Source organism: Uloborus diversus, chromosome 1 (assembly GCF_026930045.1).
Source record: "Uloborus diversus isolate 005 chromosome 1, Udiv.v.3.1, whole genome shotgun sequence".
In the NCBI taxonomy this organism is placed as follows: domain Eukaryota; kingdom Metazoa; phylum Arthropoda; class Arachnida; order Araneae; family Uloboridae; genus Uloborus; species Uloborus diversus.
This window is the reverse complement of record NC_072731.1, coordinates 7,452,450-7,467,943: the sequence shown is the minus strand read 5'-3', so window position 1 is coordinate 7,467,943 and position 15,494 is coordinate 7,452,450. Positions and strand designations below refer to the sequence as shown.

The 15,494-nt window shown below is 37.4% G+C and overlaps 1 protein-coding gene across 1 annotated transcript in view; it reads right to left on the bottom strand.

Moving 5' to 3' along the window:
- LOC129227865 (RING finger protein 17-like) overlaps window positions 1-15,494 on the bottom strand; it is a 100,978-nt gene that overhangs the window by 61,031 nt on the left and 24,453 nt on the right. Inside the window, exons 11-13 of the mRNA XM_054862486.1 lie at window positions 13,230-13,303; window positions 10,923-11,045; window positions 10,109-10,267 (exon numbers count right to left, since the gene is read on the bottom strand). Of these exons, the coding sequence (XP_054718461.1) occupies window positions 10,109-10,267; window positions 10,923-11,045; window positions 13,230-13,303 (356 nt within the window). The remainder of the gene's footprint in view (window positions 1-10,108; window positions 10,268-10,922; window positions 11,046-13,229; window positions 13,304-15,494) is intronic.

Sequence of the window (15,494 nt, the reverse complement as noted above, 5' to 3'; positions counted from 1 at the left end):
TAAAATATACATCTTAGTTTTCTAATCACAAAAATCAGAAAACTAAAACTAAAGAAACAATTTTTTACTTTAATATACTGATATAAATTCAATTTTCATGCAGAATTAAAACGATTTCTAAAACCTAAATTTAGTCAGCTCTCAATATTAAGTTAACCTTTGGGATTTTGCAAAAGTGACCTTATAACCAATTCATAAATTTGTCAATAATTAAGCATGTTACAGTGAACTCCTGATTATCTGCGGGCGGCTTATCCATAGCGTTTCAAACTTTAAAAAAAAATTAAGTTTGAAATTAGATTCTTCGATAATTTACTGAATGTAGATAAATGCACATTTTAACTTAACAAGTGCAAACTTAATTTTTAGATGCTCCTATTGCTTTCTTCCCCATCCCTTCCAAAGACATCAGACCTTTTAAGATGACCAAAACCTGACTAGTTGGAACCAGATTTTTAGATTGAGAGTACTTACTGTTTTACATCTTCCCTACATACTGATTTTTAAAACCTACCAACTGGTTTTTTAGACCTAAACTACTTACGTGCGCAAATGAGTGACCAGACCAGTCTTGAAAAAATTCCTCTTCCTTCCCCTGTTTGATCTGCTGTAGTTAATCTGCTTGCGTATGTGTGTAATACGTTAGTAATAATAAATGATCCTTTTCTAACTTTCACATGTAGTTATTGTTTTAGCTATAATTAAAATGAATGCTAGCATTATTGATCCTTTTGAGCACTATTTACATACACTAGCATCAGTCTTTCCTAGTTTGTGGATTATCTATGAATTTCCTTATCCGCGGTTACCATGCCATCCTATTCCGTAGATAATCAGGAGTTTACTGTACATAAATAGCTCTATAATACTCTTTGTAAATCTAATATGTTCCAAAATATCACATTAGCTTTTTGTTCGAGTTAAACCAATCAAAATTAATGGAAACAATAAGAAATTTTAAAATAACAATAATTCGGAAAAAGTTTCCTAAAGCAAAGTAACTGATGTGCAAATAACCTTACTTTAAAAAATCCAAAATACAAGACTGTTGCTATTTTTCTTATATGAATTTATAGTACTGTTACAAATTCTGTAAATAGTAATTATTGTAGGAATGTAACCTGTAAATAGTTTCCCGTAATGAATATACAACCCCTTTTTCATATGGCTAAAATATACGACCCCTATTCCCTTTTTGTTCATTGATAAAATTTGATAACGGTCAACGCATTTCGAGAAGCGTGTGGAATATTTGAGAAAATTCTTTTCGGTGTATTTAAGCCGTTAGCGATGGATAAACAGTCAGTTTGGATTGATATTTCGAGCTGAGGGCATTTTGCTCTGTTTATAGCGAGGCATTTCGCTGTGTTGTTTTCGTATTTGGAAGTAAATACGTGTGTAAACGTTGAGTTTACGATGTTGTGTGATAATTGCTTAATTGCTGATGAATAATTTAGCAGTGGTTGAAGATCTTTCCTGTACATAGTGTAAATAAATTTCCTGTGTTTTTATCAAGAACTGTGTCTTCATTTCAAGAAAGTGGAAGTCGCACCGAATCCGTTACAATTTGGCGCCCAACGTGGGGCTTCTTCTGGACTTTCTTGGAGTAAGTGAGACTTTGGACATTTTTTTTCATAAAGACTGTTTGAATTTATAGACTTTGTTTTTATGGTGATTACTCGCGCAATGGATGACCAATTAAAACAACTTCTGGAAGCAATTAATGCTGTGAAAAGCGACCTGACTGAAAATATGGCGGCTAATCAAGACCAGTTAAAAAGCGATTTAACGGTGCTGAAAAAGGACTTAACGTCTAACCAAGAAGAAATTAAAAACGACCTTATTTCGGTAAAGACTGTGATGGAAAATAAATTTAATGACATAGAGCATCGAGTTGATGCTATTGAAGAAAAATTTAATACCGTTGAAAGCCGATTCAATGCTGTAGAAAATAAATTTGAAGATGAAGATAGAAGATTTCATCTACTAAAAGAAGAGATCTTTAAGGACGTGGAAAGGAGATTGGCGACAGCGGAAAGCAGCTCTGTACAGTTTGGCGCTCCCACATCGGTTGCTCCACCGTCCATTAAACTTGCCACATTTGATGGGAAAACTTCGTGGCAGGTTTACAAAACTCAATTCATGATAGTGGCGGAAGCGAAAGGATGGGACTCTGCTACCAAGGCCTGTCATCTTGCAGCATCCCTGAGAGGTGACGCAGCGGACATTCTCCAGACCCTTCCGGACAGCCAGCGCCTGGATTTCGCCGCCCTCACATCTGTGTTGGAGCTTCGTTTCGGTGAGAAGTGCCAGAAAGATTTCAGCCGACTCCAGTTGAAGTCCCGTTTCCAGAAAACTGGGGAAACCCTGCAAGAGCTTGCGGCGGACATCGAGAGACTGTCTCATCTTGCTTTTTACGACTGCCCTGCGGATGTTCGAGACAACCTGGCACTCAACTACTACATCGACGGGGTTCGAGATCCGGAAATCCAGAAAGCTCTACAGATGGCGGATGTCAAAGACCTGAATTCTGCCGTTGTGTATGCGATGAGATACGAGGCCGCCCAAGAAGCAACCCGTGTGGATCGCCATCTAATCCGGACTCAGGAAGCTGATGAGTCTGATTCCAGGTCGTCCCACCTCGCTGAACTTGAGAGACAACTTGGTGACTTGACAAGACATTTGAGCAGCATAACAGCCCAAAAGAAACAAGAGCAGAAGTGCTGGAAATGCGGTAGTGAAGGACACCTGCGAAGGAGTTGTCCGGCTCGCCAAACTACGCGAGGGAAGGAAATCACCACCACTAAAGCTCTGCAGATTTCCTCTTCTAGTAGTGGCAGTGATGGACTTTTCATTTACGCACATGTAAATGGGAACCCCTGCAGACTGATTGTTGACACTGGAGCCAATGTGACAATCATTAGGACAGATGTGGCTCGTGAATTTGGATTGAAACTGCTGTGGACATCGCCACGCGTAAGTCTCCAGACTGTGACAGGTGACAAGATCGAGATTGACGGTAAAGTGGACTTGGAAATAGTGTTTGGGAATGCCACCTACCATCATACGGCATTCGTCGCTAACATCACGGACCCCTTCATTCTCGGATTGGACTTTTTGAAGAAATATGACTTCACTCTCGACTTCAAGACTAATGAGCTGCACTCGATGAGAGAAGACATAGCCGTTTTCCCTGCAGAAAGTGATGTAAAATCCGCTCATCAAATAATAGCTCAAACAGATTTATCGATTCCCTCAAGGTCAGAATCATTAATACCTGGCTCCCTTGAAGAAAGCAATAGTTTTCGATTTGGACTCATTGAATACCCTAACCTAAGCAATAACCTAAAAGGAGTGCTGGTAGCATCTACGCTTGTGGACCTTTCCAAGGATGTAATTCCTGTAAGAGTCGCCAACGTGAGTGAAAGGCCAAGGAATATTCGGAAAGGTGAAGTGTTAGCAACTTGTACTCCAGTAAACTGCATCATTAGAAGAATCAATTCCCCCGAGACTGTGTCTTCTGAGTCCTTGACATCGAAGTTAATTGGGAGTGCACCCTTATCGAAGGATCAAAGAACTGCTGCGGAACAATTGGTGGACGACTTCAAGCATCTGTTTTCATCTACATCGGAGGATGTTGGCCGTACGAATTTAACGCAGCATAGGATTTACACTGGAGAACACCCCCCTATTAAACAGCATCCAAGACGACTACCGTTCGCTAAGATGGAAGAGGTTGAAACCCTCCTGAAAGAGATGAAGGAGAATGATGTAATCGAACCCTCATCCAGTCCTTGGGCCTCTCCCATCGTCTTGGTCCGAAAGAAAGATGGCTCCACCAGATTTTGTGTCGATTACCGACGACTGAATGAAATCACCAAGAAAGACAGTTACCCTCTTCCACGGATAGACGACACCTTGGACACTCTTTCCGGACACAAGTGGTTTTCGACCCTGGACTTGAAGAGCGGCTACTGGCAGGTTGAGATACACCCTGATGACCGAGAGAAGACAGCGTTTACAACTGGACAAGGCTTATGGCAGTTCAAAGTGATGCCCTTCGGCCTCTGCAATGCACCAGCTACGTTCGAGCGTCTTATGGAGACAGTGTTAAGAGGACTCTCTTACGAATCCTGTCTGGTCTACTTAGACGATATCATCATCGTGGGACGCAGCTTCGAAGAACATCTGGCAAATCTTAGGAAGGTGCTGCAAAAGCTTAAGGAAGCCAATCTGAAGTTAAGCCCGTCCAAATGTAATTTGTTCCGCCGGGAAGTGAACTACCTTGGTCACATCATCTCTTCTGAGGGTGTGCAAACCGATCCAGAGAAGGTATCTGCGGTCAGGAGTTGGAGTCGTCCCGAAAACATCCATCAGTTGCGAAGTTTCCTGGGGCTCTGCACGTACTACAGGAAGTTTGTGAAGGGTTTTTCCAACATTGCACGACCTTTGCATAAGCTGACGGAGAGCAAGCAAAAGTTTGAATGGTCCAAAGAATGCGAAGATGCATTTCTACGACTGAAGGAGGCTTTAACATCAACGCCTATCCTCGCCTATCCTCAGCCTGAAAAATCCTTCATCCTGGACACTGATGCGAGCAACGAGGGAATTGGAGCTGTTTTATCCCAAGAAATTGACGGAAATGAACATGTCATCGCTTACTGGAGCAAATGCTTATCAAAGTCGGAGCGAAATTACTGCGTCACCAGAAAGGAGTTACTGGCCATAGTGAAAGCTGTAGAACACTTCCATCTTTACCTCTACGGCCGAAAATTTCTGCTTCGGACAGATCATGCCTCGTTAACTTGGCTTTTGAACTTCAAGAATCCAGAAGGCCAGATAGCCAGATGGATACAGCGGCTCCAGGAATATGACATGGAGATCAAGCATCGAAAAGGGTTATCTCACGGTAATGCTGACGCTTTATCAAGGAGACCCTGTCCTGAGAACTGCCACTATTGTTCCCGAATCGAGAAACAGTATGGAACGACTAGCCCTACTGCCCATCAGGTGACAGTGACTTCAACATCATCAGAACCTGATCCATGGAGTGACGACCAAGTTCGAAAAGATCAACTTGAAGACCCCGACATAAAACCAATTTTGGAATTCATGGAAAGTGACAGTCGGCGACCTAGCTGGCAGGACGTTTCCATCTACAGTCCTGCAACAAAAAGATACTGGGCTTTATGGAATTCGCTCCATTTAGGGAACGGCGTGCTACACCGAAAATGGGAATCTGACAACGGCAAAACATCTAGGTGGCAGTTACTACTTCCCCGATCAAGGATTTCAGATGTTCTGAAAGAAATACATAGTAGTGCGACTGGAGGACATTTTGGTGTCTTGAAAACTCTCAATAAAGTTCGGGAGCGCTTCTTCTGGAGCAAGGCGAAGGATGACGTGGAGAAGTGGTGCCATTCTTGTGACGCCTGTGCTGCTCGTAAAGGACCGAAGAAGAGAAGCAGAGGGAAGCTACATCTGTACAACGTTGGAGCTCCTTTCGAACGAATTGGGATCGACATCCTGGGTCCTCTACCAAGAACTACTGATGGGAACAAATACATTCTTGTTTCCATCGACTACTTCACCAAATGGCCGGAAGCATATCCCATTCCAGATCAAGAGGCTACTACCGTAGCAGAGACTCTAGTCCAACATTGGATCTCGAGATACGGAACACCTTTGCAGATTCATTCCGATCAAGGGAGGAATTTCATCTCTGCTGTGTTTAAGGGCCTATGTCAAATTTTCGGAATTGAGAAAACTAGGACAACACCACTACACCCACAATCGGACGGCATGGTGGAGAGATTTAACCGCACAATCCTAAATAATCTCTCGCTTATGGTATCCAGAAATCAACAGGATTGGGACAAGAAGCTACCTTTGTTCCTGCTGGCCTACCGCAGTGCTGTCCACGAGACTACCGGATTTGCCCCATCTCAGATGCTCTTCGGACGAGAGCTTCGGCTACCTTGTGATCTCGTCTTCGGTCGTCCTCCGGATGCGCCTTCATCGCCTGAGGAGTACATCCAGGATCTCCAGGCCCGGTTGGAAGACGTTCATAACTTCGCACGAGAGCGAATCAACATCGCGGCGGAGAAGATGAAGACCCGATACGACACAAGGTCTACTGGACATGAATTCAACGAAGGCGACAAGGTTTGGTTATGGAATCCCATCCGACGGAAAGGTCTGTCACCCAAATTGCAGTCGCATTGGGATGGACCCTACAAAGTCGTTAACCGACTAAATGACGTCGTAGTGAGGATCCAAAAATCACCTAATGCAAAACCTAGGGTTGTACATTATGATCGGTTAGCCCCATACTATGGCCATAGTTCATGAGTATTACGTAAACAACCATGGTTGATAACATAAAAGTTGTAGATAATTTTTGCTTTTAATGTTTAGTAATATTTCTTGTTATTATTGTGTTTTCTGTATCTGTTAGTTATAATTTAATGTGTGTAATTGTGAACTTGTGATAGAAGTTTGGCACCCTTTCTGGGGATTGTACTGCCCGGGACGTGCAGTCCTTGGGAAGGGGGCAATGTTACAAATTCTGTAAATAGTAATTATTGTAGGAATGTAACCTGTAAATAGTTTCCCGTAATGAATATACAACCCCTTTTTCATATGGCTAAAATATACGACCCCTATTCCCTTTTTGTTCATTGATAAAATTTGATAACGGTCAACGCATTTCGAGAAGCGTGTGGAATATTTGAGAAAATTCTTTTCGGTGTATTTAAGCCGTTAGCGATGGATAAACAGTCAGTTTGGATTGATATTTCGAGCTGAGGGCATTTTGCTCTGTTTATAGCGAGGCATTTCGCTGTGTTGTTTTCGTATTTGGAAGTAAATACGTGTGTAAACGTTGAGTTTACGATGTTGTGTGATAATTGCTTAATTGCTGATGAATAATTTAGCAGTGGTTGAAGATCTTTCCTGTACATAGTGTAAATAAATTTCCTGTGTTTTTATCAAGAACTGTGTCTTCATTTCAAGAAAGTGGAAGTCGCACCGAATCCGTTACAGTACATCATTTTCTCTGTTTGAATTTATTAGAACATGAAATTTTTGATTTTTGGAAGGAAAAGAAATATTTAAACTTATTCAACAAGAAAAACATGTATAAATAATAGTTTTGACATTCCAAAATTTATTAGCCGTGTCTCTTTTTCAATAAAGAGATCATCAAAGACGGGATGGGGTTCGTGTCCATTGCAAATCAGGATCAGACAATTTGATTTCTTTTTAATTTATTATAAACTGGCTGCGTCGCCGGCTTTGCAAGATTTATCTCGAAAATAAAAGTTATGTCAAGTGATGTGTGTTTAACAGTGCTTCTGAAAACTCCTTTCCCTAAGGTCACGAATGTCGGCTACAAGTGCGATTTTAGAGTTTCAATTTCCGAAAAATGACTGCCCCCTAACCATAAATAGCCTGATATCGCAATTTTAAGACTTCAATCTCGAAAATTTTCCGAGGGACACCTCTCGAATCTCTTCTCTACCTAACATTACCACAGATAGTTTAAAACTGTGTTTTTAGAACTACTATTTTGAAAACGTTTCGGGGGAGAGTCCCCGGACCCGCCCCTCTCCCTTACATAACAGAAGAGTATCTACAGTTACTTTTTTGATATTTCAATTTCGAAAAAAATATCTGGGAGGGACCTTCGAATTGTTCCAATCGAAGCCACCAAACCATCCCAATTAATGTCTAAAACTGTTTTTATAACAACATTTTCAAAAAATTTCCGGGGGAGAAAATCCCCGGACTCCCCTATGTGACTGAATATTATACTTCCGACAAGGTTCAACTTGCTTACATCCAGTAATGACTTTATCCCAAACCATAAAGGTGAATCCACTCTGTATTTTTTCGTACCTTTGAAAAAAAAATCTCTAAACTTTTTTTTAACTCAAGGGCCATATTGTAAGTTTTGGGAGGTGAGATTTGTCAACAATCCAACAATGTATCGGTTCAGATGGCAGTAGTTAGCGTTAACCCCCCTCCCTCCATTAGTTTGCCTGGGAATTAGAAACTCGAAAAAGTGTTATGTTTAAACTGATGAATAGGCTCTATTGTAACTCTGAAACAGCTATTGCAAGTATTGTATCTCAGAAACGGCTCACGATTTGGATGAAATTTTGGATTTAATTGTAGTTTTGCATTGTAAGTTCATCTACATCAGGGTTTTTTCTGTAAAAAAAAAAATGCGACTTTTTACAAAAAAAAAGTTTTTTAATATAAACTCTAATCAAGTTAAGTCTTGAAAAAAACTGAATTGACACATACAGCAGACGACTTGCAACCATAAAAATGACTTGTTGCTATAAAATTTTTAACTTGTTTAGGGTTGCCAGGCTTGGTTGATATTCGCCACTTTGTCTAATTTCAATCACACTTGGCTAAAATCAAATTCAAAAGTATTATGTAAGTCGATGTTAGGCTTTTTTTTTAAAGTGAAACTATTGCTTGACCGTCTCATTTTATTTTATTTATTAATTTTTGTTACGCTTCAAATAGTTTTATATATTTTTTAAATCATGCATCTAAATTTTATTTTGAAAAGAAATATGTCTTCAGACTGCTTCTATTTTGTTAAGACATGTTATAATTTGTTGGAGTGGTTTGTGGATCATTAGTTTTTATGGATAGCATGGATATAGGGGCAGTGGCGCCGACTCCATGGGGCCTGAGGGGGCCCAAGCCCCCTCAAAAATATTTTTGAGGGGGCACAGCCCCTCCAATAAATTAAGAAAATTATTAGTCATTTTATGCTTTCTAAACTCATAAATTTATCTTTTATTTTCCTTGTTTGAAGATAGTTTACCTTGTAAAATGCATTCAGTAATGAGTTAAAACAAATAATTATTATGGTAGTAAGCAGGTTAACTGAAAACGAGTGGTGTGAACAATGATGATGTTACGGTGCTGCAAGCACACTAAGAATTTGTCCCAGTGCTCTAACTTACGGGTCAAGTCTGTTGCTAGTGGGCAGCGCTGCGGCGCGCCCTTCTAAGTGTTGCTGATCTGGAAAAAATATATGAGGGTTTGATTTGTATATTAAATGGGAGGCGTGATAGTTTTGAATGCTTTTGGGAATTGTTTTTAAAAGCAAAACCTTCACAAAATGATGATCCTTTCGCTTCCTCGGAATCGACGTATACCAAAGAAGTATGAAAACAACAAAGCCAGCTCACTGCAAACTTTCAAAATCACTAAGTACTACAAGACAATACATTGAGGTTTGTGAAATGGTACAATCTTGCATTACTGGGCGGTTTACATCAACTGGACTCACATTGGTCATTGCAGTTGAACAAGAGTGCTTGCTTTTATTAAACAAAAGTGAAATAAATTTTGAAAAATCAAGTGAGTTTTTCAAAAATGACCTAGACATTGTGAAACTGCGTTTACACTTGAATATGTCAGCCGATATCACTTATGAAAAAACAACTGGTCTTAAAAAACATGCGTTAATTAAATTACCTTTTTACAAAAATACTGTGCGTGTTTGTATTTATTATTTCCTTTTTTCAAAGCCAAAAAATATGTGTCAGGCTTGTCGAGTTTTCGGGGTTCTAACGTTGATTAAATGACTTTAAAATGCTTAAAAAAAAACTTTGAAGCTCACTATTTTTGATCTCAAATTTAGAAAATTTCCCGCGGCAAGACCCCCCCCCCCCCCCGCCACAATATTTTTTTTAAAGTCGGCATCTCTAGGAGTGCCCTTCCATGCAAGTCAAGTGCCCTACCTTTTTCAATGCCTCGCTACGGCACTGCACGGCTCCCCGTAGAAAAGAACAAAAAACTTTCTCTTTCTAAGACAAGTGACATGATCTAGTTGAACTAGAAAATCTGTGTACCATTTTTTAGATTGTTTTACGGTAAAAACGCCATGTCACATTTGTTTGTTTAAATTAAACACCAGCAAATATTTAAATTGGCATTTTCAAGGTACAAAAATCTGACCTTTATTTGGGGGGGGGGGGGGAACCTCCGTGGGATTGCATAACCACCTAAACCTCCGGTGATGTCTAGCCCCCTCAATAATTTTTGCAAGTCGGCGCCTCTGTATAGGGGGACTTACCTTTCTCTACACTATCTACATGGTGCTTCTTGCCCTCATATTTACACCATCTGTTCATGGCTTCAGACAATTCATGTAGTTTTCTCCTGTCACTCAATTTTTGCACCCAAAAACTAGATGGACTTATAATATGAGAGGCAACAACTTCCTCAGGAACATCTACAAAAATTAAAAAATAAACTTACCATATAAAAATTGTATTAGTTTATAAAATGAGAATACAGGAAAAAATAACCTATAGAATACAAATAATTCATGCTTTTATTTATTTTTTTTTCCCACTATGCTGCCAAGCAGAAACAAAGCATTTGAGTTATTTTTGAATATATTTGCGAAAAAGCCTATTGGAGATTTCTTAGAGTACTAAGTTAAAAAATCAAATACAAATAGTAACATTGCGATTAATGAACCCATACGTCTGAGAATTTTCTCTCCTACCTGATTGGGGGAACCTACACGACTCTCCTCAAGATATACAAAGAGGAGCAGTCACAATCTTTGGTAACAAAAGTTTTTTGGCACATTTTTAAAACAAATCAAAAATCAAATTTTTTATAAAAAATAAGTTATCAGTTTCTTAAAAATTCTGCCTGCATGACAGCAAAATTTAACAAAAAAAAATCAATAAAACATTCTTTTTTTTACTTAAATTTCCCCCATAGCGCAAATGTTTCCCCTGAACTTACTTTGAGCGTTAGGACAGATCCTGCCACTCCTGCATACAAATTCAATACATTATCATGATACTTGGGAACAATGCATCAAAACAAAACAAATTTCACAAAAAGTTCAAGAACAGAATTATTAAACTCACTTCTAGTGAACTCTCTACATTTCAGGGACTTTTGAATGCCCATGTGGTTAGAACTTTTATGACTTTTAACAGATAAGCTGTCTTCTGAAAAGGATTCTGCCGTAGTAAGAGATTTGGAATCATCTGAAATGAAAGTAATGCCAACCTATTACATGAAAATTGTTTTTGTATCTATGACATAAAAACTGCAATACATGTATTTTAAGTTTTTTCTGCATTTAACAAAAGCAGTGCAGAGTATTTACAATAGTAGTGCCATGATCCGTAGTCCGCTACGTCATAAACTTGTAGCCAGCTCAAGCCTTCTAAACATTTATTGCAGGAATTAGAGAATTGATATAGGATGCCTAACAGAACTAAAATCCACTGTTCTTCTCATTTCTTAAAATCTAAACTGAGATTTAGCAATCAGAATTAGAAATTAAATTTTATACCTGATATTAAGAAAAATCGGATGAATCTGTTATTAAGTTTTTAAATGAAATAAAATAGTTCCAAACCAACAGTAAGAAGAAAAAAAAACAGTTAAAAGTATGTTGTCTCATGACAAATTTGAAATTGCTTCCTATGAAAAATTTTTCAAATGCAGAATTAATGCTTTAGAACACAGAAGCTTGTGCAGCTTTAGATGCACAGAAATCTGCTTTAAGTTATCCAAAGATAAAAATTGCAAAAACATTTTCAAAATAAAAAGGGGCATGTCACAAATTTAATTTTCAAGTAAATAAAAGAATTGAATTAAAAATTAAACACATGTTTTCCACAAAAAGTGCTCCAAAGTATAAAATATAAATAAACACATTGAAAAACTATGATGATTGCTAGCTCTAAAATTATAACTAATTGTCTCACTTTAATCAAGAACAACTTATTTTCTACTAGTGGTACTTGCATGGTTTTGCCCATAATTGATAAATAAAAGGTCATTTGGTTCACCTGTATATTTACAAATAATTGGATGACGATATTCTCGCTAATTTTCTATGTTCATTTGCTCCCCAATGTTATGGTTCCACGTTATGATAATTTTGTAATTTACTCTTTCATGTTGTGATAATTTGCTCGTTAAAATTTTCTTAAAATTGGAATAGAAAAAGAACAAAATAAAATTTTAGAAAAATCGCTTCGAGGTGCACACCCCCCATGTTACAAAATAACTTTATTCCAAATTTCATGAAAATCAATCGAACAGTCTAGGCGCTGTGCGCATCACAGACATCAAGACAGAAAGACTTTCAGCTTTATTATTAGTAACTAGTGGCACCCGCATGGCTTTGCCCATAATAGAAAGATTAAAAGGTCTTTTGGTTCGCTTGTATATTTACAAATAATGTATGGTGAATTTTCTCGCCAATTGGCTTGTACCCATGTTACGGTTCCACGTTATGATAATTTCGTATCTCGCCAATTGGCTTGTGCCCATGTTATAATTCCATGTTATGATAATTTCGTAATTTACTCATCCATCTTCTGATAATTTTGTTCGTAAAATTGGAATAGAAAAAGAACCACATCGAATTTTCAAAAAATCGCTTCCAGGTACACACTCCCGTGCTACAAACTAACTTTGTGCCAAATTTCATGAAAATCGGCCTAACAGTCAAGGCGCTATGCACGTCACAGAGATCCTGACAGACAGAGATCCGGACAGAGAGACTTCCAGCTTTAATATTAGTAAAGAAGATCAGTAGGTAATGAATAGTAGTTATTTTTTGTAATCATACAAATCAAATAACAAATATTCATTTGGCAGGATTTTATCCATATTTAACTCAGACAAAATATTTGTTACCCACAAACCTTCCATCTCACTCTGTTTCAAACTTTTTAAACAAGACAGAAATCCGTCAACTGACTGTAACCTTTCACCCCTGAAGTTACTCAAATGAGGAAACTTATTTCCCTTGCAAAGATACCATAGATCATGGATCTTTTTAAAGATTAGATTTGCAAAAAGTCTTGATTAAAGACTAATGGCTTTAAAGTTTCTCAAACAGGAATGAACAGTGGAAGAAAAGAAAAGCAGTTTGTAAAGTTTTATGAAAAATTTACAATTTAAATTGGAGAAAATCATTTTGCAGAACAGATCACAGGCAATCCCATTAAAACAGAGTTCTGCTTACTGATTTGTCAAAATTTTTTAAATACAGCCCCCCCCCCCTTACCCCACAAGATACACGTTTTACAGGGGAAAAAACTTTGTTAAAAATAATGAATATAAAGCTGTCTTTTCAATTTAAGTTCAAGGCTCAAATGTTCTTCAAAAGATATTTATATACACCACACAAAATCATTTCACAAACTCACCATAAGTAGAAAATTTCTCAGGCATTTCGTGAGTATAGTTCTCCGGTAATTCATCTTTTGCCTTCAAGGTAAATCTACAAACAAAAACGAGACATCTTGTAGATAATCACACACACACATATACATTTATATAACAAGGGTTCTTGCTCTAAAGTGAAATCTATACTATGTTTGTGTGTGTGTGTGTGTGGCGCGCTTCCCGAGAAAACGGCAAGGCCTAGAAAGATGAAATTTGGTGTACAGGTGCTGGTTTTGCCGAAGATATGCACCTCGGGCTTTGATTTTTGAAATTTTAATTAGAAAAAAAGTTATTTAATGTTTTATGTGTTTTTTTGCACTTTTTAGTACTTTTTACCTCACAGACCCCGAACCAATCGCACCACACCAATACTTTTTGTACTGTAGTGTAGGAAGTTTAATTTTAAATATGCTGAATGAAAAAAATTTGAAGACAGAGCAATTTTTGTATTTTTTACGAATTTTTGAAAAAAACCTTTAATTTGCAGTTTTTTCCGGGTTTTATTTTTTTCTAATATCATCCTGCGAGAAGTATCAAAGTTTCATTTCTAAAATTTAAGTTGGTAATAGTAAAAACATTTCGCCCTTTCAGAAGAAAAAAGTTCTTAAAAATAAGCAATAGTTTTTGTTTTACAATTTTTTTAAGCTGAACACATCATGCCTTTCCACGCATTGGTCGAAAAAAGGTTCTTCATTCCTTTATGCCTCTGACGTCACTACTTGGATTTCGATTCGATATTTACGACGGAATCTTAATCGCAAACAATGTTAATCTTTTTTTTTACTATATAGCTTACTTTTACATTTTATGACGTGAAGACCACGTGTTTTTCCGGCAGCGCTTGCTTTTTTTCTTTCCTTTTTTTGTTTTATTTAGGGACTGCATTTATTTCTTTTTCCATCCCACCCCCACCCCCAAGTTGGACATTTTGCTGTATCTATAAAACGAAACATTTCATAGTTGTGCGCATTTAATTCAATAAAAACAGCGAGATTTTCTTTTCTTTGTCAAACGCTACTTTTTGCACACTACGGGGAATTTTGGAGATAACTTTTTTTTGCTCGAATAAAATTTAAAAAAAGCGGTTTTTTGAGTGATCGTTGTTTTTATTATGAAATGGGTGGGAAGGTTAAAATAAATAGAGGTGGATCGTAAAGGTAGATAGCCACCGAAGTGTTGCCATAAAAATGTGAATGGCACAAAAAAAAGATAGAGATGAATTGATTAATACTGTTGCCAAATTTATTTAAACAGCCGCCAAAGGCGGCAAATGCTAAGTACAAAGGTAAAGTTAGCCAAACAGCCGCCGTAGGTGACTGCTTGCATAAAAGGCGAATGGCGTAAGAAGGCGAATCAGCTGGTCGCTGCAGGCGGCTAGTTGAAAATAAAGCACTGATAAAACATTAGCGATCATAAAAAGAATTTTTTCAACCTGAAGGAGCATGAAAACAGGGAATAAAATTGAAATTACAGGCTGCCATGTGCTAATGTTGCCTGGTCCCTGTCCGAAACTTAATATTCATGACTTTACTAATAAAAACGTCATTTATAGCTATACAACTATAAGAATTCTTACAAAAGTCTCAAACAAATATTGTGAGAGTAAATAATCACATTACAAATATATATTTGGAGTACATTTAGTTAAATTTAACTGATTTTAAAAAATGTAAGTAATATTCATCAAAATTATGCATGTATATCTTAAAAATTTTTTCAATACATCAACAAACATCAATCAGCAAATGATAAATTAAGAATTAAATTATTTCACTCCAGCAATTTACAGAAATCTCAATTTAACCCATATTTTACCACATTATGAAAAACTTAATATTTTTCATAAAAATTACTATTACAGACTAGGGAGACCTCAGGAATACACATAAAATTTTAAACATTACCAAATATGTATTTGTTTCCATTTTACAAGCTGTCCTATATATAGGACGATGGTACAATCCACTACTGTATACTTGGTTTTTCAATCAAGCATTCTGGTGCGTGTGAAATGGAAGAAAACACTGTACGCAAAGTCTTAAACAATATTTTTCATGAACTGCCATTGTTTTTCTTAATACAATGCTTCTACTTATTGTGTTTTTTTCAGTTCGAAGTTTTTACTAAAACGTTTTTAGTCTGCAGCTTCAAAAGGTTCTCCGGTATGGTTCAAGTCTTGTTTTGATGAACAGACAGTTGCTTTTCAGCAATGTTTAGAAGTACACACAAACCCATGTAAACAATAG